Raw genomic sequence first — 22,895 nt, 5'->3', positions numbered from 1 at the left:
GTTTTTGAAGGGTCTTTTAATCTCACCTTTTTCTTTTAGGTGTTTTTGTGGTCGCTTGGTCAAGCAACATGCTTGTTTTACTGCAAGTCTTGCCATGAAATACTCAGATGTGAAATTGGGTGACCATTTTAATCAGGCAATAGAAGAATGGTCTGTGGAAAAGCATACAGAACAGAGCCCAACGGATGCTTATGGAGTCATAAATTTTCAAGGGGGTTCTCATTCCTACAGAGCTAAGGTATGTCACATATTGGATTTTTCTTCATTTATGTTGTTATTTAAATAATAAACATCACAATTTGTGTAGCAATATTGACAAAAAGTTGGTCTCAGTAATTTATTTGTATATTTTAAAGTACAAAGGTGCATACAAATATAGAATTGTATCTTTCTGGTGGATTGAACCTTTCATCATTATAAAATGTGTTTTGTTTCTTGTCATTTTTCTTGACATGGTTTACTTTTTCTGCAATTAGTGTAGTTAAGCCATCTTTCTTCCTTTTCGGTTTTAACCTTTTATGTTTAAGAGATGTCTTTTAATTGTTTTTAAAAATGTTGTCTGCTGTGTGTTTAAGTTTAAATTTACCATTATGTTATTAGTTATCTGTTTGTCTCACTTTTTTCTTTGTTCTGTTTTTTTTCTTGTATTATTTTGGATTAAATATTTTTTATTATTTTCTTACTGCTGTATTAGCATATTATTTATACAGTCATCCTTCACGGGGCTTGGTTTCAGGACTTCCCTCAGATACCAGAGTCTACAGATTATCATAGTATTTGGATGTAATCTATGCACACCCTCTTGTATAGTTTAAATCATCTCTAGATTCCTTATAATATCTAATATAGGCCAGGCACAGTGGCTCACGCCTATAATCCCAACACTTTTGAGAGGGTGGAAGGATGGCTTGAGGCTAGGAGTTGGAGACCAGCCTGGGCAAAATAGTGAGACTCTGTCTCTACTTAAAATAAAAATATTAATAAAATGCCCGATACAATGTAAATAGTTGTTAAATTGCATTGTTAAGGAATAATGACAGGTAAATAAAGTCTACACATGTTTAGTATAGGCTCAGTTTTTTTTCTTGAATATATTTGATTCACCGTTGGTTGAAACCATAAACGTGGATCCCACAGATACAGAAGGCCTACTATATGTTCTTTTTCTATTCTTTTTTTTTTTTTTTGAGATGGTGTCTCTGTCGCCCAGGCTGGAGTGTGGTGGCGCAATCTCGGCTCACTGCAACCTGCGGCCTCCTGGGTTCAAGCAATTCTCCTGCCTCAGCCTCCAGAGTAGCTGGGACTACAAGTGTGTGCCACCATGCCCAGCTAATTTTTTGTATTTTTAGTAGAGACGGGGTTTCATTGTGTTATCCAGGATGGTCTCCATCTCCTGACCTCATGATCTGCCCGCCTCGGCCTCCTAAAGTGCTGGGATTACAGGCCTGAGCCACTGTGCCCGGCCTGTTTTTCTGTTCTTTAGAAAAAGAATATTATAGGTCAGGCACGGTGGCTCACGCCTGTAATCCCAGCACTTTGGGAATCCAAGGTGGGTGGATCACCTGAGATCAGGAGTTCGAGATCAGCCTGGCCAACATAGTGAAACCCTGTCTCTACTAAAAATACAAAAATTAGTCGGGCATGGTGGCACGAGCCTGTAGTCCCAGCTACTTGGGAGGCTGAAGCAGGATAATCACCTAAACTTGGGAGGTGAAGGTTGCAGTGAGCCGAGATCGCGCCACTGCACTCCAGCCTGGGTGACAGAGCGAGACTGTCTCAAAAAAAGAAAAAGAATACTATAATAAATGTGATAATGTGATAAAATGCATTTTTAACTTGTTATATGCAGTCATGCATCACTTAAGAATGGGGATATGTTCTCAGAGATGTGTTAGGCAATTTCATCATGCTAACACCATAGAGTGTATTCAGACCTAGATGGTATAGCCTACTATATGCCTAGGCTATATGGTATAGCCTATTGCTTTTAGGCTGTAAACCTCTATGGCATGTTATTGTACTAAATATGGTAGGCAGGTGTAACAGTGTAACACAATGGGAAATATGTGTCTAAATATATATAAACAAGAAAAAGGTACAGAAGTATGGTATTATAATATTAGGGAACTACCTTATGTATGCAGTTCGTCATTAATCAAAATGTGTGGCACATGACTGTGCTGTGAATTAGTCCTTTACCACTTTTTCAACAATGCAGGAACCTTTGGAATATTTGAAACTGCACTTATTTCTCTTAAGACTTATGTGCTCTTGTCAGCATGAATTTTAATTTTCTGTTTTAAACCCCTAAAACAGTTATTATTTATTTAGATTTGAACATTTTAACCTTGGCATGGTAGCTCATGCCTGTCATCTCAGCACTTTTGGAGGCCTAGGCAGGAGGATCACTTGAGTTCAGGAGTTTGAGACCAGCCTGGGCAACATAGTGAGACCTTGTGTGTACTAAAATTCAAAAATATTAGCTGGGCATGCTGATACATGCCTGTAGTCCCAGCTACTTGGGAGCCTGAAGCAGGAGGATCAGTTGAGCCTGAGAAGTCGAGGCTGCAGTGAGCCTTGGACCATGTCATCAAAGTCTAGCCTGGGCAACAGAGCCAGACCTTGCCTGAAAAACAAATAACAACAGCAAAAACCATTTTAACCTCTACATTGTTCTGCCTGCCTCCGTGTTCTGATGAGGAAAACCTTGCCAAACAGTGAGCTCATCATCTCTCCAAGTTTTTCTTTTCTCCTGGATCCCGATCCTACAAATTCTCACTGCCTTTGTACCCTGCTAATGTCTTTTTTTTTTTTTTTGAGACTCGCTCTGTTGCCCAGGCTGGAGTGCAGTGGCGCGATCTCAGCTCACTGCAACCTCTGCCTCCTGGGTTCAAGCGATTCTCCTGCTTCAGCCTCCCGAGTAGCTGGGATTACAGACAGGGTTTCACCATGTTGGCCAGGCTGGTCTGGAACTCTTGACCTCAAGTGATCCACCTGCCTTCGCCTCCGCCTCCCAAAGTGCTGGGATTACAGGTGTGAGCCACCATGCCCGGCCACCTGCTAATGTATTCAAGCAGGTGTTATTGTTCTTTTTTCTAGTTTTTCTAGTTCCCAGGGGCAGAGTATGTCCAAACCAACCTAGCCCATCATTGTAGGAAGTGGAATTTCTCATTTATTTCTAATATAGTATTAAAAACATTAACTTTAGACTGCTTCTCTAATACTACTTTATGTGCCCAAATATAATAATGAGTTAAACAAAACTGATACAGAAAGACTTATTATAGAACAAATCCGGCTGGGCGCGGTGGCTCATGCCTGTAATCCCAGAACTTTGGGAAGCCAAGGCAGATGGATCACCTGAGGTCAGGAGTTCAAGACCAGCCTGACCAACATGGCAAAACCCTGTCTCTACTAAAAATACAAAAAGTAGCTGGGCCTGGTGGTGCATACCTGTAATCCCAGCTACTCTGCTTAGGAGGCTGAGGCAGGAGAATCTCTTGAACCCGGGAGGCATTCCAGCCTGGGCAACAGAGCGGGACTTTGTCAAAAAAAAAAAAAAGAACAAATCCTATTTACAAAGCATTCTTGGTCTGGTGTGGTAGCTCATGCCTATAATCCCAGCACTTTGGGAGGCCAAGGCAGGCAGATCACTTGAGCCCGGGAGTTCAAGACCAGCCTGGGCAACATGGTGAAACCTTGTGTCTACAAAAAATACAAAAAAAATTAACCATGCTGGGTGCCGTGTGTCTGTAATCCCAGCACTTTGGGAGGCTGAGGTGGGCAGATCACTTGAGCCCAAGAGTTCAAGACCAGCCTGGGCAACATGGTGAAACCTTGTGTCTACAAAAAATATTTAAAAAATTAGCTATGCAGGGTGCCCTGTGTCTGTAGTCCCAGCTGCTTGGGAGGCTGAGGTGGGGGGATGGCTTGAGCCTGGGAGGCAGAGGCTGCAGTGAGCCGTGGTGGCGCCACTGCACTCCAGCCTGGGCAACAGAGCCTGACCGTGTCTAAAACAAAACAAAACAAAACCAAAAACCAAAGTATTCTTAAGGGACTCCAGTCTTCTACTCAGTTTTATGGAATTCTGGGGTTTTTTGGGCTTCATTTCTTTTTTTTTTTTTTTTTTTGAGACGCAGTTTCGCTCTTGTTGCCCAGGCTGGAGTGCAATGGCGCAGTCTCAGCTCCCTGGAACCTCTGCCTCCTGGGTTCAAGCGATTCTCTTGCCTCAGCCTCCCAAGTAGCTGGGATTACAAGCACTCACGCCTAGCTAATTTTTTTGTATTTAGTAGAGACGGGGTTTCACCATGTTGGTCAGGCTGGCCTCGAACACTTGACCTCAGGTGATCCACTTGCCTTGGCCTCCCACAGTGCTGGGATTACAGGCATGAGCCACTGTGCCTGGCCTTTTGGCTTCATTTGTTTGTCAGTACTGAGATTTTCAGTAGTGTTTGATCTTTGTAAAGGAATGGGAAATACATCATTTTGCAAATAAGGTTTCTTAGAGATGATTTTTAAAAGTCTCAATGTCTGAATATTTGAAGTTTCTTATGAGCTACTTCATATATGTGCTTTAGGCCAAGAGAATGAATTAATGTGAGTATAGCAAGTAAGTCTTATGATATCACTTAAACAGGAAGTTAATTTTTAAAATCTTTCAAACCAGAAGAAGTTATTTCACACACGATAGCTTTTTTTTTCTATTTTTCTATAGAAAGATGTTTTCAAAAATTAAACTGGAGAATCCATCCGAACACCATGAAATGTTGATTACGATTTTCTGATTATTTCTCAGTCTGATCAAATCCAGTTATTTACAGCGAAGAAAATAATCATCTATATTAAATATATCTTTTTAAATTTTACTCCATTGTCACAATTCATTTATAAATGGACTAGATCATTGCCAAACTTTCATAGAAATAATTCAGTATTTGCCTCTCTTCATAGCAAGAGCCTTAGAAGCCTCCATATTTTTCCCCCCTAATTCCTTTTTTTTCCTTTTCCGATCCTCTTCAGCCAGTCTTAATGTTTCTAACTCACTGTGTAGTCATAGTTAAAGAAGGCAATAAATACTGCAGGTACTTTGGTAAATTGGGTCAATGGTAATTGAGTTTAAACAGAAAGAGTAACATTTGTGTCTAAATGTTTAAAAGTTAGTTTCGCTATTTCTGTAGATCTCACAGAATGATTTTTTCAACTTTAAAATCATTTACTATTGCTTATTCCTTGGAGTATAAATATATTGAAAATAGCCTATGAAATATCTTTTTACATAATCTGATTCATATAAAATTTTCCAAAGTCATATAATGTCGCATTATGAAACCTGTGAACATGTTCAATTATTTTCTCCTTTTAAAATCTTTTTCTAGTATGTGAGGCTATCATATGACACCAAACCTGAAGTCATTCTGCAACTTCTGCTTAAAGAATGGCAAATGGAATTACCCAAACTTGTTATCTCTGTACATGGGGGCATGCAGAAATTTGAGCTTCACCCACGAATCAAGCAGTTGCTTGGAAAAGGTCTTATTAAAGCTGCAGTTACAACCGGAGCCTGGATTTTAACTGGAGGAGTAAACACAGGTAATGTGATGATTATACCAATTTTATTTAGTGTGTTTTAATTTTTTTTTTTGAGACGGACTCTCACTCTGTTGCCAGGCTGGAGTGCAGTGGCACAATCTCGGCTCACTGCAACCTCTGCCTCCCGGGCTCAAGCAATTCTCCTGCCTCAGCCTCCAGAGTAGCTGGAATTACAGGCCTGCGCCACCATGCCCGGTTAATTTTTGTATTTTTAGTAGAGACGAGGTTTCACCATATTGGTCAGGCTGGTCTCGAACTGCTGACCTTGTGATCCGCAAAATTATCCTCCCAAAATGCTGGGATTACAGGCATTAGCCACCACGCCCGGCCCTTAAATTTTTTTATAATAGCAATTAAATATTTGAAATACAGATGAACACTGAATATAGATACACTTAACTCTTGATAAATAATCTACAGTTTGTAGGTAAAAATGATAATCGAACCTGTTTGGTTATTATTTTGTCTTTAAAAAAAAAACGCAACACTTTAGAGCAGGATTTGGCAAACTATAGCCTGTGTGCCAAATCCAGCCCAAACCTTGAATAAAGATTTACTGGAACATTCACTTATTTACTGTGTTAGTCTGTTTTCATACTGCTATAAAGAACTGCCCGAGACTTGGTAATTTATAAAGGAAAGAGGTTTAATTGACCCACAGTTCAGCATGACTAGGGAGCCTCAGGAAATTTATAATCATGGTGGAAGGTGAAGGGGAAGCAAGGCACCTTCTTACACAAAGTGGCAGGAAGGAGAAGTGCCACGCGAAGAGGGAAGAGCCCCTTATAAAGCCATCAGATGTTGGGAGAACTCAGTCACTATCACCAGAGCAGCATTGGGGAAACCGCCCCCATGATTCAGTTACTTCCACCTGGTCTCTCCCGTAAAACCTGGGGATTATAGGGATTACAATTCAAGATCAGATTTGAGTGGGGACGCAAAGCTTAACCATATCAGTTTATATATTGTCTATGGCTATTTTTGTGCTGTAACAGCAGAGGTGAATAGTTGTGACAGAGATGGTATACCCTATAAAGCTTATACTGTTTAGCCTTTTAGAAAAAGGTTTTTGACCCTACTGTAGAGCAAAGCATTATTTCCATCACTTTCCTTCTAGTGGTAAATTGATACAAGAATGGCAATCTATTGCCTCAGCAGCAGTAAGAAGTAGCTTTCAAAAATTAATTTGTAACATACTACTGTCTTTTATTCTGTATCTTCCCTATCACATATGCAGGTTGAATATAAAGAGGGCAGATTACTTTCAGTGTCTAAAATAAAATATTTAAGTCAGCTTGCAAACATCTAATTCATTATCAGCAACTTTTTTTTTTTTTTTTTTGAGACAGAGTCTTGCTGTCACCCAGGCTGGAGTGCAGTGGTGCCATCTCAGCTCACTGCAACCTCCACCTCCCGGGTTCAAGTGATTCTCATGCGTCAGCCTCCCAAGTAGCTGGGATTACAGGTGCCCATCACCACACGTGGCTAAGTTTTGTATTTTTACTAGAGATGGGGTTTCACTATGTTGGTCAAGCTGGTCTTGAACTTCTGACCTCAGGTGATCCGCCCGCCTAGGCCTCCCAAAGTACTGGGGTTACAGGTGTGAGCCACTGCACCTGGCCAGCAGCTATTTTTTGAACCTCATTGTGTCAGACGTTTTTGAGGCTGCTAAGAATTTATTCCATAAACAGTAAAAATATCTACCTTCATGGAACTTCTAGTGGGGGAGATAAAGATAAGAAACAGATAACTCAGTAATGTGTAACGTGTTAGATGCTGATAAGTGTTATGCAGACACGTGAAGTCAAGAAGAGGAATAGTGAGGGTTGATGGAAGGGCTGCTATTTTGTTACATGGTCAAGCAGAGCTGATAAGGTGACATTTGAGGAGAAAGGGAAATGAGGAAGCAAGGTACAAGAAAAACATAAGGCAAAGCATGTAAAGGGGAGGAGATGGCTCGTGTGTTGGAAGAATAGTAAGAACAGTCTAATATAGCTTGAGTGGAATAAGCAGAGAGTGCTAGGTGATGAAGTCAGAAGTTCTGGTGTATGGTGGTAGAGAAGCATGGTGACTAGTAGAGGCAGTAGGCAGTTCATCACATGAGGCCTTGTGGACCATTATAAGCATTTTGGCTTCTGCTCTGAATGAGAAGAGGAGGTTTTAAGTAGAGAGTCAACAGTTGCGAAGATCACTTGGATGATGTTTTCAAAATGGAGTATAATGGCAAGGCAGCAGTTGAAAGACCTACGAAGATGCTATTTTCATAATTTGGGTGAGGGATGAGATGTGATGCATTATGGAGATCAAACTGAGTGATGCATTAGTTTGCCATGGCTGCTGTAACCAAATATCACAGACTGGGTGGCTTAAAAACAGAAATTTATTTTCTCATGGTTTCCGAGATTAAAAGTCTAAGAGTAAATGTCAGCAGATTTGGTTTATCTTGGGGTCTCTCTCTTTGGCTTGCACATGGTCATCTTCACGCTGTGTCCTCCCTCTCATGGCCTCCTGTGTATAGGTATCCCTGGTGTTTCCTTTTGTATTCAAATTTCTTTATAAGAGCACCAGTTAGATTCGGGGCCACTCCAGAGGCCTTATTTTAAATTAATCGTCACATATTTAAAGGCCCTGCCTCCAAGTACAGTAATGTTTTAAGGTGTTATCACATATATAAAGGCCCTGTGTCCAACTACAGTCATATTTTGTGGTATTGGGAGTTAGGGGACACAATTCAGCCCATAAGAAGTAATAATGGGCCAGGCATGGTGGTTCATGCCTATAATCCCAGCACTTTGGGAGGCTGAGGTGGGAGGATCACTTGAGCCCAGGAGTTCAAAACTAGCCTGGGCAACATGGTAAGACACTTTCTACAGAAAAAAAAAAAAAAAAGAAAGAAAAAAAAATTACCCTGGCATGGTGGTATGTGCCTACCGTCCTAGCTACTTGGGAGGCTGAGGTGGGAGGATCACTTGAGCCCGGGAGGTCAAGGCTGCAGTGAGCCAAGCCATGATCACACCATTGCACTCCAGCCTGGGCAATAGAGTGAGACCCTGACTCCCTCCCTCAAAAAAAAGAAGTGATAATGAGGAGTTATATGCTCTTTGGAACTGCCTTTTATACTTTTCTCTCTCATTTTTGACTGAAATAGACTTTTGTCATTGTTTATTGTGTGTGTGTTTGTTTTGCATATGGTCCTGTGCCACCGATTAATTTTTTCTAAATGATGTGTAGAGCAATAATAAAAAACTACAGTTACTTAGAGGAGAAATGCAAAAACGGACTAGACCAAATAACATGGTAAAATTTAGTGTTATATGTGTTTTCTGGCATTTGTAGTGATTTGATATTGTGGGGTTTAGTGGTTTTTGTTCCTTTTTGGTCCTTGTGTATTCTTTTGTAGGTTTGGCTATGACCTTGTTTTAAGTTTGTTATGACCTTGTTGCCTTATATCTTGAAGGTGTGGAGAAATATATCACATGTTATAGTGTTACAGATTTAGCACAGGATTGTTCTGAACACAATAATGACTGTAATCCCAGAACTTTGGGAGGCTGAGGCATGAGCCCAAGAGTTCAAGACCCACCTGTCTCTACTGAAAAAAAAAAAAAAAAAAAAAATTAGCCGGCTGTCTTAGCACGCACCTGTAGTCCCACCTACTGGGGAGGCTCACAAGGGAGGATCGCTTGAGTCCAGGAGTTTGAGGCTGCAGTGAGCTGTCATTGCGCCACTGCTCTCTTTCCTGGGTGACCCTGTCTTTAAGAAAATAAAAAAAACAAAATGAATAAACTTTTTTTATGAACAGGTGTGGCAAAACATGTTGGAGATGCCCTCAAAGAACATGCTTCCAGATCATCTCGAAAGATTTGCACTATCGGAATAGCTCCATGGGGAGTGATTGAAAACAGAAATGATCTTGTTGGGAGAGATGTAAGAATTATTTTTAAAAGTTCTTATGTTTGAAATTATGTGTAAACAAAATTATAGTAAGAATAGTGCCAGTTTAAAATATTTATGATTATATTATACTTTTCAAATTAAGTTTAAAAGGTATTTTCCTGAGGTTTACTTCTGAATTTTTGGAAATGCATAAATATAAATAATTCATAACTATAAATAATTAAGTTCATAAATAAAAATGCTGTTACAGTGTTGGCACATTTTGCCTTCAGTCTTTTATATGTAAAATTATTTCACATTTTCCTTATAAGCTAGTCTTTGTAATTAAATTTTTAATGACTACATGACGTGAGAATTAATTTTATTCTCACTAAGACTAGGGAATAGGAGTTAAATGCTAGTGTTTTGTTTGAATAAGTTAAAGACATGTGAATTGGTTATAGATATTTATCAACACTGTTAAAAAGAATTACTGGCTGGGCGCAGTGGCTCACACCTGTAATCCCAGCACTTTGGAGGCTGAGGCGGGCTGATCACTGGAGATCAGGAGTTCACGACCAGCCTGGCAAACATGGTGAAACCCCGTCTCTACTAAAAATACAAGAATTAACTGGGTGTAGTGGCCTGTGCCACCTAGCTACTTGGGAGGCTGAGGCGGGAGAATTGCTTGAAACTGGAAGGCAGAGGTTGCAGTGAGCTGAAATTGAGCCACTGCATTCCAGCCTAGGTGACAAAGCAAAACTCCATCTCATACGTACATACATACATACACACATACATACATACATACATACATACAATTACTGAATTATAATGATCACTTTCAAGTGTTACTGAATTTCTAATGTGAGTTTTTGAGTCTACTCATGGCTGGAAAAATAGCAATATTACATTTTATTGTTTTTTACCGTGTCTTTTTTTTTTGAGATGGAGTTTCACTCTTGTTGCCCAGGCTGGAGTGCAGTAGCACGATCTGGGCTCACTGCAACCTCCTCCTCCCGGGTTCAAGTGATTCTCCTGCCTCAGCCTCCTGAATAGCTAGGATTATAGGCACCCACCACTACACCCATCTAATTTTTGTAGTTTTAGTAGAGATGGGGTTTCACCGTGTTGGCCAGGCTGGTCTTGAACTCCTGACCTCAGGTAATCCACCCGCCTCGGCCTCCCAAAGTGACGGGATCACATGCATGAGCCACTGTGCCTGGCCACAATATCTTTTATATATTGTAGTTTAGTCACTTAATAATCTGATAATAGTTTATTTGCACTATTTAGTTATTTATTGCTTCTCTCTTTGCATGTGATGATGAAATATATAATTCTGCAGTATGGGTCAAGATATAATCATGTGTTTCAACCCATTAATGATTAATCCTCAGCTGCTTAAAAGCTTATGCTTTTTGAAACATTCTTTGTCATTTGGTATTTATTTCTGTATGTAAAATAGAATTTTACTTCTTACTTGTCTTTACGGATTATTTCAAAATTTATTTTACATCATACTGTATTTAATCCTGCTCACTAACTCTTTTGTTTGCTATTGTTTAGGTGGTTGCTCCTTATCAAACCTTATTGAACCCCCTGAGCAAATTGAATGTTTTGAATAATCTGCATTCCCATTTCATATTGGTGGATGATGGCACTGTTGGAAAGTATGGGGCAGAAGTCAGACTGAGAAGAGAACTTGAAAAAACTATTAATCAGCAAAGAATTCATGCTAGTAAGTGAATTCGCAAATTTGTTATTGTTGAAATTGTCCTGGGCTGTACTAATAGCCAAATTCAAAGAAGGTAGAATGTTCTTTGAAGTGCTCTTTCTTACATAGCAAGATAACATATGAAACAACCAACAGTGGTTGATCTTAGACAAAATGATAAGACCAAGGAAAAGAAGTGAAAATTGGGTACTCAGTTATCAAGGCTAAAACCAAAAAAGGTTCATTGGAAGCTCTGTTGTTATTGCAATTCCATTTCAGCCCAAGGAATTCATAAATATTCTTTTTTTTTTTTTTTTCTTTGAGGCGGAGTCTCACTCTGTCACCCAGGCTGGAGTGCAGTGGCATGATCTTGGCTCACTGCAAGCTCTGCCTCCTGGGTTCACGCCATTCTTCTGCCTCAGCCTCCTGAGTAGCTAGGACTACAGGTGCCCGCTACCATGCCCGGCTAATTTGTATTTTTAGTAGAGACAGGATTTCACCATGTTAGCCAGGATGATCTCAATTTCCTGACTTCATGATCTGCCCGTCTCGGCCTCCCAAAGAGCTGGGATTACAGGCGTGAGCCACTGCGCCTGACCCATAAATATTCTTAATGTGTGATTTATTCTAATACATGGCTGTGAAATTCAAGATTGAAAACTAAAAGGGAAAAAAATCACTGAAAGAAATAAATCAGCTTAAAATTTATGAAATGAGTATCACTGTTTGGCTAAATGTGTCTTAAAAATTGTATTCCTGGAACTGATTTTTCTTTCCAAACATGTCTGAATTTTCTGGTTCAACATCTAAATTTTTATTTCAAATAAAGGAAAATTTGTAACCTAAGGACCCCAAGAAGTTGAGCTCTGTGATAAAGTGAAATAGAAATAAAAAAACTACAGAACAGTGTTTACAGATTATGGTGGAGTCAGAACTTTTGCTAAAAGTTAAGAATGGGCTGGGCGTGCTGGCTCACGCCTATAATCGCAGCACTTTGGGAGGCCGAGGTGGGTAGATCACCTGAGGTCAGGAATTCTAGACCAGACTGACCAGTATGGTGAAACCCTGTCTCTCCTAAAAATACAAAAATTAGCCGAGCATTGTGGCGTGTGCTTATAGTCCCAGCTTCTTGGGAGGCTGAGACAGGAGAATTGTTTGAGCCCAGGAGGCAGAGGCTGCAGTGAGCCAAGATCGCGTCACTGCATTTCAGCCTGGTTGACAGAGCAAGACTCCATCGCAAAAAAAAAAAAAAAAAAGAAAGTTAAGAATTGTTTATAGTCCTACAGATACCTTTTTTTTTCCATTTTCTCTGTGCACCGCAAGTTATTGTAAAAGCAAAAATTCATATTCTTCACTAATTTTTTCTGTTGTTGCTCTTCTAGAGGTCTCGGAATTTTATTGATCAGTTCCAGTTATGTAATTCTGTCATCAATTTCTTCTTTAATTTTTAATTTTTTTTTTCTTTTTTTGAGATGGAGTCTCGCACTGTCGCCCTGGCTGTCGTGCAGTGGCCCGATCTCACCTCGCTGCAACCTCCGCCTCCTGGGTTCAAGCGATTCTCATCCCTCAGCCTCCCGAGTAGCTAGGATTACAGGCACTCGCCACCACGCCCCAGCTGATTTTTTGTATTTTTGGTAGAGAGGAGGTTTCACTATGTTGGCCAGGCTGCTTTTGATCTCCTGACCTCGTGATCGCCGGCCTCGGCCTCCTGAAGTACTGCAATTACAGGCATGAGCCACCATACCCAGCCATCCTCTTTTTTTTTTTTTTTTTTTTGGAGATGGAGTCTTGCTCTGTTGCTCAGGCTGGAGTGCAGTGGCACGATCTCAGCTCACTGCAACTTTTGCCTCCCGGGTTCAAGTAATTCTCCTGCCTCAGCCTCCCGAGTAGCTGGGACTGCAGGTGCATGCCACCATGCCCGGCTACTTTTTTGTATTTTTAGTAGAGACGGGGTTTCACCATGTTAGCCAGGAAGGTCTCGATCTCCTGACCTCGTGATCTGCCCGACTTGGCCTCCCAAAGTGCTGGGATTACAGGCGTGAGCCATTTCTTTTTTCTTTTTTACAAACCTTTCAGGTGGCATTTGAGACAGTCATTTTTTTTTTATGTGAGGGGGTCTCGCTCTGTCACCAGGCTGGAGTGCAGTGGCATGATCTTGGCTCACTGCAACCTCTGCCTCCTGGGTTCAGGTGATTCTCCTGCCTCAGCCCTCCTGAGTAGCTGGGACTACAGGTGGTTGCCACCACACCTGGTTAATTTTTTGTATTTTCAGTAGAGACAGGGTTTCACTGTGTTAGCCAGGATGGTCTTGATCTCCTGACCTTGTGATCCATCCATCTTGGTCTCCGAAAGTGCTGGGATTACAGGCATGAGCCACCGCGCCCGGCCAAGACTGTCATTAATTTCTATTTTAATGTCTCATTTGGAATCAGAAATATATATTTTAAAAATGAATAAAAATCAATGTTAGAAGTTCAACTAATGTATTATAAAGCAAACTAAAAAATTACTGTTTACATTTCACGTCAAGAGCTCAGTAAAATATGGAAAACAAATTTTTACTTTTAAGTAGTGAATATATAAATTATTTGCTGTCTATTATATATTGGATTTTCTAATTTTGTCATTTAGAGAACAGCTTTTAAGATAGTGACAAAGTATTCATTATTTAATTTACTTACGTGAACTGATATCAGGTGGAGTGCTTAAAGTCAAGTCAGCGTAGTCTTAGAAATTATGTTTTTACTTTTTAATTTTTTTTTCGGTAAAATCTAAAATTAGAGTACTGAATTTTACCTAATTTTTTTTTCTTGGAGAGAAACTTGCTTGGGATGAAATAATTTTTTAATTTAACTTTGCTCTTTTTAGGGATTGGCCAGGGTGTCCCTGTGGTGGCACTTATATTTGAGGGTGGGCCAAATGTTATCCTCACAGTTCTTGAATATCTTCAGGAAAGCCCCCCTGTTCCAGTAGTTGTGTGTGAAGGAACAGGCAGAGCTGCAGATCTGCTAGCATATATTCATAAACAAACAGAAGGAGGAGGGTAAGTGTATGACAACATTTTAATTAATTTTATTTATTTATTTATTTATTTTTGATACGGAGTCTTGCTGTGTCTCCCAGCCTGGATAGAGTGCAGTGGTGCAATCTTGGCTTACTACAACCTCCACCTCCCAGGTTCAAGCGATTTTCCTGCCTCAGCCTCCCAATTAGCTGGGATTACATGCATGAGCCACCACGTCTGGCTAATTTTTGTATCTTTTTAGTAGAGATGGGGTTTCACTGTGTTGGCCAGGCTAGTCTTGAACTCCTGACCTCAAGTGATCCACCTGCCTCAGCCTCCCGAAGTGCTGGGATTACAGGCATGAGCTACCGTGCCTAGCCCATTTTAATGAATTTATTAAAGTGGTTTGTGGTTTTTAGAATACAGTGTTGGATTCCTCCGTGTGTTTTATGAACATGAAAATTTTAAGTTTAATACAATACTTTGTTAAGGGTTGAGGAAATAGCCTGACTCATATGTTATTGGAACAAATTAAAATAAAACCATCTTCATGGAACACAGTTTTGTAAGATGTATCAAACGTAGAGGCACTTATCTTTTAACGTAGTAGTTTCATTTCTGGGAATTGTTCCTACAGATGTATATCTGTGAAATAATATATGTTTAAAGCTACTCATTACGGGGTTCTTTATAAAAGATTGGAACAAAGTAGAACATGAGAAGACTAGATAAGTTATGGTGTATTTATACAAAGATATGGTTTATAGCTGAGTAAGAATGGTTTTGAGAAGATTACCAAAATATGTACATGCAAAAAGGAAGGCGTAGAGAAGCATATATATTGTGCCACTTTTGATATAGAATAAAAGGAGAGGGGATAATTATTTGTATATGCAGAAAGACATCTTGTAAAGTTATATATAAGTAAATGATTCCTAAAAATAGTTGTGATAGAACTGGGCAGATGAAAGAGAGTGGGAAGGAGACTTTCACTATTAATTTTAATGTTTTAACATTTTATGTTTTCTACTGTTTTTGAGCCATGAAAATGTATTAAGTGTTCAAAAAAGAAAAATGTGAGTTCCTATGTTTAAGAACATCATGGTGAAATACTAGTTTATACATCATAAGATCTTCAAATTATTTTTATACAATATCTTATGTAAGTACTGATATTGCCACACACATACTTTTTGATAAAATTCACAAAGTAATTCAAAGAGAAAAATCACTCCATTTCATTTATTTTCCTTCTAACATTTGTGTTGGGAGTCTCATGTAGGAAGAAATAATCCCACCCAAGGTGAAGTATGTAATATTAATCCATTATTTTCAGAGGTCTTACATGGATCTACCTGTACTTCATATTGATCCTACAAATAATGGAAGATGAAATCAGTGAATTATGTTTCCTTTTATTCCAGGAATCTTCCTGATGCAGCAGAGCCCGATATTATTTCCACTATCAAAAAAACATTTAACTTTGGCCAGAATGAAGCACTTCATTTATTTCAAACACTGATGGAGTGCATGAAAAGAAAGGAGCTTGTAAGTAGATTTCAGCAGAAATTTAAAAAGCTGATAGGCCATTTTTCTTTCATTCAAAACACATTCTAAATTGGTGAAATACTTTTGTTTTTATTTGGATTTTAAACTTTGAAATCTTTATTAACCATAAAAATATGTCATTTATTGGTCTGTTCAAGTTGAGAGGTATCATAGAAGGAGGCCTGTAGTTTTTCATATAGTATTGAGACTGTATTTGTGCTTCTGTTTTAGGAAAAGTTTTAGGAAAAGTAACTAGGTCTCAACAGATAATGTTCAGTACCAAGAAAGAACTATAAAGAGTTGTTAATGGTTTCTCTAATAAAATGTTTGGAAAAAAATTATTAATGTGCTTAAGCCTATTAAATTAAAGATCAGTGCTGCTTTGTTTCAATCATGTAAATGTGGGCATAAGTTTTCAGAGATAAAATTTTTAGCAAGCCTATAAATACATAACGTGATTTGATTTGCTGTCTTTTTCATTGCAAGTTTTTGTAAACTATGAAATAAAGTTGGCCAAAAATTTTGTATAATAATGTTTCACGTTCTTTTCTTTATTTTTATTTATTTTTTTTTTTTGGAGACAGAGTCTCGCTCCATTGCTCAAGCTGGAGTGCCATGGTGCAATCTCAGCTCACTGCAACCTCTGTCTCCCGGGTGCAAGCGATTCTCCTACCTCAGCCTCCCGACTACAGGCATACGCCACCATGCCTGGCTAATTTTTGTATTTTGACTAGAGGCGGTGTTTCACCATGTTGGCCAGGCTGGTCTCGAACTCCTAACCTCACGTGATCCGCCCACCTTGGCCTCCCAAATTGCTGGGATTACAAGCATGAGCCATGGGCCTGGCCATCTTTCACTTTATGAAAAATGTTATTAAATTACAATTTCTGAAATGGTGCTGTGTTTCAAGTGATTTAAAGATATTTGCAATAAAAATATTGACCAAAACAAACATTTATCTTTCAAGAATATATACATTATGTGAACATGTAAATGTTCATTCTGTGGAAGGAACTGTAGGATTTATTTACCCTGATAAGGAATCTATAGCCTCAGCCCCTAAATTTCTTCCTCTAGTAAGGGACATAAGATAGGTCAAAATATGAATGTAATATGAAACCAAATATTTTTAGTATATTTGCCATTTTATTTAGTAAATGATAAAGTTTTTAAAATTTTTTGGTTTTTTGGTTGAAATAAAGTTACTATATACATAAATATATTATGTGTATGTATGTTTATATATACATAATACATAGATTCCTAGATACATACATATATATTTTGCCCCCCATATAGTTTGAAATTACTGAGTTTTATGATGCCTTTGTTTTAAAAATATAAAGGCATAATGTTATGAATTTATCTTTAAATAGATCACTGTTTTCCATATTGGGTCAGATGAACATCAAGATATAGATGTAGCAATACTTACTGCACTGCTTAAAGGTAAGCCTCTAAGAACTTTTTTATTTGTAAGACCTTTTGTTTTATGTATGTATATGTGTGTGTATGTGTGTATATGTGTATGTATATAAAATATAGAACCTTTTACCATGGCTAAATGCTTGCAAAGTGAATTTTCAGTCATTTTTCTTTGTGAAAGACACAGTGTTGGTTTCCTTGGCGGTAAGGTAACTTTTAATTTAATCTTGTAGAATTTAAAAAATAAAAGTTTTTAGCAAGGTTTATGCCACCAAACCTATTTAATATTCCTATTAAGAACATCTAACATCCTGGGCCAGGCATGGTGGCTCACACCTGTAATCCCAACACTTTGGGAGCCAAAGCAGGAGGATCGCTTGAGGCCAGGAGTTCAAGACCAGCCTGGACAAGATAGACCCATCTCTACAAAAAATTTAAAAATTACCTGGGCATGGTGGCATTTACCTGTAGTCCCAGCTACTTGGGAGGTTGAGGTGGAATCACTTGAGCCTGGAAAGTTGAGGCTGCAGGGAGCTGTGATCATGCCGCTGTATTCCAGTTTGGGCAACAGAGCAAGACCCTATCTCACAACAAACAAAAATTAGCTGGGCATGGTGGTGTGCACTCTGTAGTCCCAGCTGTTCAGGAGGCTGAGGCGGGAGGATTGCTTGAGCCCAGGGTTTGAGGTTACAGTGAGCCATTATCACACTGCTACACTCCAGCCTGGGTGACAGCAAGACCCTGTCTCTAAATAAAAATGTGTCACTTTCTTAATCAGCTGAAAAATAAGTGTTTAAAGGTTATAAGGCATTAGTTGATAGAATTTAAAGATAGGATTTTAAAACATGTCATCTTCATTATGAAGGGAAAATTTGAAAACTAGTGGTATCTTTTAGGACTAAGGGATTGAAGCACACACACACTGATCCTCTCATTGTCTCCCCAAAGACATCCAACAGATATAACAACATTATAGCGAAAAATCTTCTCAGAAATTAGAAACTGTGACAGTATCCCATCTGTCTACCTGAAAGTTAGTGTAGAGTGATGTGCCAGGAGCCCAGCACATTAAGAGGATACTGTCCTTTTATTTACAAGAATTTTCTTGCATATTAGACCATAATAAATTGCCAATACATCAAGCATTTTTAAAATACTGTGATAAAATATATTTATATCATCTGGAATCATGGTATCAAGAGATCACAAGTGATAGGAAACCTAGAAACCAAAAAGGAAAAAAAATTAATAAATGGGATTGCATAAAAATAAAAAGTAAGGCTGCGTGCGCTGGCTCACACCTGTAATCCCAGCAATTTGGGAGGCTAAGGCGGGCGGATCACTTGAGGTCAGGAGTTCAAGATCAGCCTGGCCAACATGGCGAAACCTCGTCTCTACTAACAATACAAAAATTAGCTGGGGGTGGTGGTGGATGCCTGTAGTCCCGGCTACTCTGGAGGCTGAGGCACAAGAATTGCTTGAACCCGGAAGGCAGAGGTTGCAGTGAGCCAGGATCACACCACTGCACTACAGCCTGGGTGACAGAGTGAAACTGTCTCCAAAAAAAAAAAAAAAGGTTAAAAAGAAAGTACCATATTCATGAATTATTTACCATGTACTTTTCTGTGTATTAACCACTGTGTTTAAGTGGTTTACATTATTTATCTCATTTTATTCCTACGAGTCAGATTTCCTATGGTTTTACTCATTTTATAGATGAGGAAACTAAGGAATAGAAATGTTAAAGTGGAGGGATCAAAAAGAGCTGTTAAAAATTAATAAGAAAAAGATGAGTACCTCTTAGAAAAATGGGTCAGAACTTATGTAATAGATAATTAGTAGAGGAATCCAAATGCTTAGAGAAAATATGGAAGGATGGCCAATGTTACAGTAATAAATTTTGGGAGGCTGAGGCAAGCAGATTGCTTGAGCCCAGGAGTTTGAGATCAGTCTGGGCAATTTGGCAAAACCCTATCTCTACAAAAAATACAAAACTTAGCCTGGTGTGGTGCCATACACCAGTGGTCCCAGCTACTTGAGAGGCTGAGGTGGGAGGATCAGTTGAGCCCAGGAGGCAGAGGTTGCAGTGAACCAAGACCACGCCACTGCACTCCAGCCTGGACAACAGGGAGAGACTCGGTCTCAGAAAAGAGAAGAAGAAGGAAACTCCCCTCTCCATGGCACATGGAGAAATGGTTATGGTTATACCCCTCCCGTGGTGGATGGTAGAAGCAATGTGAAGTATTTTGGAGTATATCAAAAACCTTAAAGTATATATCCTTGTACCTAGCAATTTGACTTCTAGAATATCATCCTATTTGAATAATCAAGCATGTGCATGAAAACATACTCAGCAAAAAATTCAAAATAACCTGAATATCTACCATTTGAAGTATTTGTTAAATAAATTGTGGTTTACCTAAGTATATATAAGGGAGATTTATGTATAATTTTAAGAAGAACCAAGGTACGATATCAAGGTACACAAAGCAAGCTACTGAACACTTTTGTAGTATGAACCCATTTTTGAATAAAAAATGGAAACTATATGCATGAGCTTGTATGTGCACAGAAAAGTACCTGGCAGGCTATTTTCAGAATCCTAATAGTGCTATCTCTGTGATAGAAACAGTTCATCTTTGTTTTCTTCTCATTTTTCTGCATTTCTAAATGTTTGCAATGAATGGGAATATGTCGTTTATAGTTGGAAAGGTAAAGTTCTTAACCCTGGGGCTAATCTTATCTCTCTGAGGCAGGCTACTTCTGAATGGTGGCTGACACCAGCTGTGTAAGTTAACTAAAGAATGGTGGGGAGATGTCATAAGTGTTCGTGCTGGGCACTGTGGCTCACACTTGTAATCCTAGCACACTGGGAGGCCGAAGTGGCAGGATCACTTGAGGCCGGGAGTTTGAGACCAGCCTGGTCAACAGAGTGAGAGACTCTGTCTCTACAAAAAAGTTAAAAAATTAGCTGGGTGTGGTGGTGCTCATCTGTAGTCTCGGCTACTTGGAGGCTAAGGCGGGAGGTACACTTGAATCCAGGAATTCAAGGCTGCAGTGAGCCATGATCACCTTTGCACTTTAGCCTGAGCAACAGACCAAGACCCCATCTCTTAAAAAAAAAAAAAAAAGTGTTCACCTTTTAATGGAGATAAATTAATTGAACCTGTCAACTATTTTCTTTATTCGATTAGGTACTAATGCATCTGCATTTGACCAGCTTATCCTTACATTGGCATGGGATAGAGTTGACATTGCCAAAAATCATGTATTTGTTTATGGACAGCAGTGGCTGGTATGTAAATAATCTACATACACAATACAATTAAATTACACTAAGTAATAAAAAAGTATTTGCGGGAACTGTGACCTGACTTGACATTTTACCTTTCTGCCAATAGTTCAAAAATAGTTTAGCTAAGTATTTCTACACCATTCCGATCCAGTTTAGGATTTAATATATGCCTCTAGATAAAACCTTATTTTTTTGTAGAGTATATAGATCTCTAAGAATCTTAGAACTGAAAGAAGCTTTAAAACTCATGCTCTGTATACCAGAGAGTCCATTCTAGCATTCCCCCTGATGTTTAGACCTATTCCTTTTTTAGTCTTCCTCATCCTACTAAATGGGAACAACTTCTTCCTAGTTTCTAAGATGAGACTCTTTAGTGTTATCCTTTACTTTTCTCTTTCTCATGTATTCCAATCCAATTCCATCTGTAAATCTTGTCAGATCTAGTTTCAAAATACCTAATTTTATCATCCTGGTCTAGTCTGTCATCCTTCTTTTGTGTTATTTCGGTAGCATACTTTTTGGTTTCACTACTCTCATACTTGCTCTCCTTTTATGGACAGGAGATGAATCACATTTCATTTATTCAGAGCATAATCCAGAGCCTTACATGCTACTACTATCCTCTTTGCTCTTTTTTATCTAACCTTGTTGGCGTTCTTGCTCTTCTTTGAACATATCAAGCATGCTCCTATCTCTAGGCTTTGTACTTGCCTGTCTCTCTATCTTAACATTCTTCCCTACATACCCACGTGGGCTTAATTCCTCCTATCTTTCTGGCCTCTAACCAAATGTCTCCTCTTTGGACTTCCTCTGTCTACCCTATTTTAATAGCATCCCCCTAAACCAGCATTCTTCCCTGTTATTTTTTTCTAACTTTTGTCACCATCTGACAAACCATATAATGTAGCTATTATTTATTGTTTGTCTTTCTCCTAGAAAGTAAACTTTCTGAGGGCAAGAATATTTTTCAGTTTTGTTTACTACTGTATTGACAGCTTGGTAGGTAGTAATGACTTTAGGTTTTGTTACATGTCTGAATTAATAGGAGGCTGGGCAGATTAACTGTTCATCTGTACCTTGAAGTATTACCAGCCTTTACGGAGGACGAACTAGATCCTTTTTGTCCACATAGTAAATATAAACAGCAAATTGCAGAAAAGTATGCACAGTATGATCTTAATTGTGGCAAATTCTCCTTATGAATGTACAAACATTCATGCATATCTACATGTACTGTGTAGTTAATAGTACCTTTCTAAAACTGTTAACATGGGATTCATCTTGGAGAGATGGGGGCTGAAGGAAAGTTTTATTTTATACCATTTTGTAGTGTTTGATTTTTTTTTTTTTAACCATGGGAATGTATTTCCTATATAGCAATAAAAAAGAGTTTATTTAGTCACTTCTCCTCTTGCAGGACTACAGAGGAAAAAAATTAATGTTAATCATCTGTGGTGATGACTATAACCAACCTTATTTTTCCCTTGAATAATTTAACTGGATTTTGTTCTCCTCAGATGTAAAGGCTTGGATGAAGCATTTATCTTCTGTGTATATGTGGTTTGTCTGATGAATTTCTTCTGCATAATGTTACCTATTTGATTTTGCGCTTCTTGCTAAACTTAGAATTTGCAGGACAGTTGTTTTTCTTCTTTCTTCTTGCTTGCCAGGAGTTCAGTATGCATTGAGTGTGAGGAAATGCTCCTTACAAAGCAGACACTTTTTTTTTTAAAATGGTCCCTTTTTTCCCCTCAGATATGAAAATTAAGTTTTTGTTCTAGGGCAGTGGTTATAAACACAGAATGTTCTTGTTTTAAAAACAATATTTTGTTATATCCCCTTTTATTCTACTAAAGTGAAATTTCATAAGTAATTACATAAATTAAGAATATATGTATAATGCCCTAATTGTAATAAGACAGAAAAAATTATTTATAATAAAAAACAAATATTTCAGTATATAAATGTTCAAGAGTGGCAATATAAAACACATAATAAGTCAGATGCCTGCAGTTACAATAAGAATCAGTGTAAATGCTGCAGTTATACATACTAATACAAGTATGTTGTTGGTAACTTAAATATCCTGGGGAACAGATAAACACCCTTTGCAAGTGTAGGACAAAGAAAGACCAAGTGGGCACTAGAATAATGTTAGAATATTACTTTTAGAGTAAGTAATAACATTAGGATTATTTGTATGTGATAAGAGAAAGAAGGAAATAATCTTAAGTAAAATAGTAAGATGCCATGATAAACTACAGCCTAATAATGTAGAGAAAACTAATTAGTATTATTTTCTTGGAAATCAGGCCTTATTTTTAAGCAAGTGAAAATATTTTCCTTGTTGTGACAGAACTGAGTATTGAAAAATGTCACAGAAAACATACCTTTCATCTTTAAATTCCATCATGTAAAAGGCATACATTTCATCAGTATAT

General features: G+C 38.5%; 1 protein-coding gene across 8 annotated transcripts in view; it reads left to right on the top strand.

Moving 5' to 3' along the window:
* The window catches only part of TRPM7 (transient receptor potential cation channel subfamily M member 7), a 121,135-nt gene that overhangs the window by 36,342 nt on the left and 61,898 nt on the right, over positions 1–22,895 (top strand). For all 8 annotated transcript variants that reach the window (XM_031002335.3, XM_031002336.3, XM_063698545.1 and 5 more), the window contains exons 4-11: positions 40–238; positions 5,376–5,589; positions 9,392–9,516; positions 11,035–11,206; positions 14,051–14,225; positions 15,611–15,734; positions 17,111–17,183; positions 20,354–20,454. In XM_031002335.3, the coding sequence (XP_030858195.1) occupies positions 40–238; positions 5,376–5,589; positions 9,392–9,516; positions 11,035–11,206; positions 14,051–14,225; positions 15,611–15,734; positions 17,111–17,183; positions 20,354–20,454 (1,183 nt within the window). The remainder of the gene's footprint in view (positions 1–39; positions 239–5,375; positions 5,590–9,391; positions 9,517–11,034; positions 11,207–14,050; positions 14,226–15,610; positions 15,735–17,110; positions 17,184–20,353; positions 20,455–22,895) is intronic.

This window comes from Gorilla gorilla, chromosome 16 (genome assembly GCF_029281585.2).
Source record: "Gorilla gorilla gorilla isolate KB3781 chromosome 16, NHGRI_mGorGor1-v2.1_pri, whole genome shotgun sequence".
Classification (NCBI taxonomy): Eukaryota; Metazoa; Chordata; class Mammalia; order Primates; family Hominidae; genus Gorilla; species Gorilla gorilla.
This window is presented reverse-complemented; position numbering and strand designations above follow the sequence as displayed.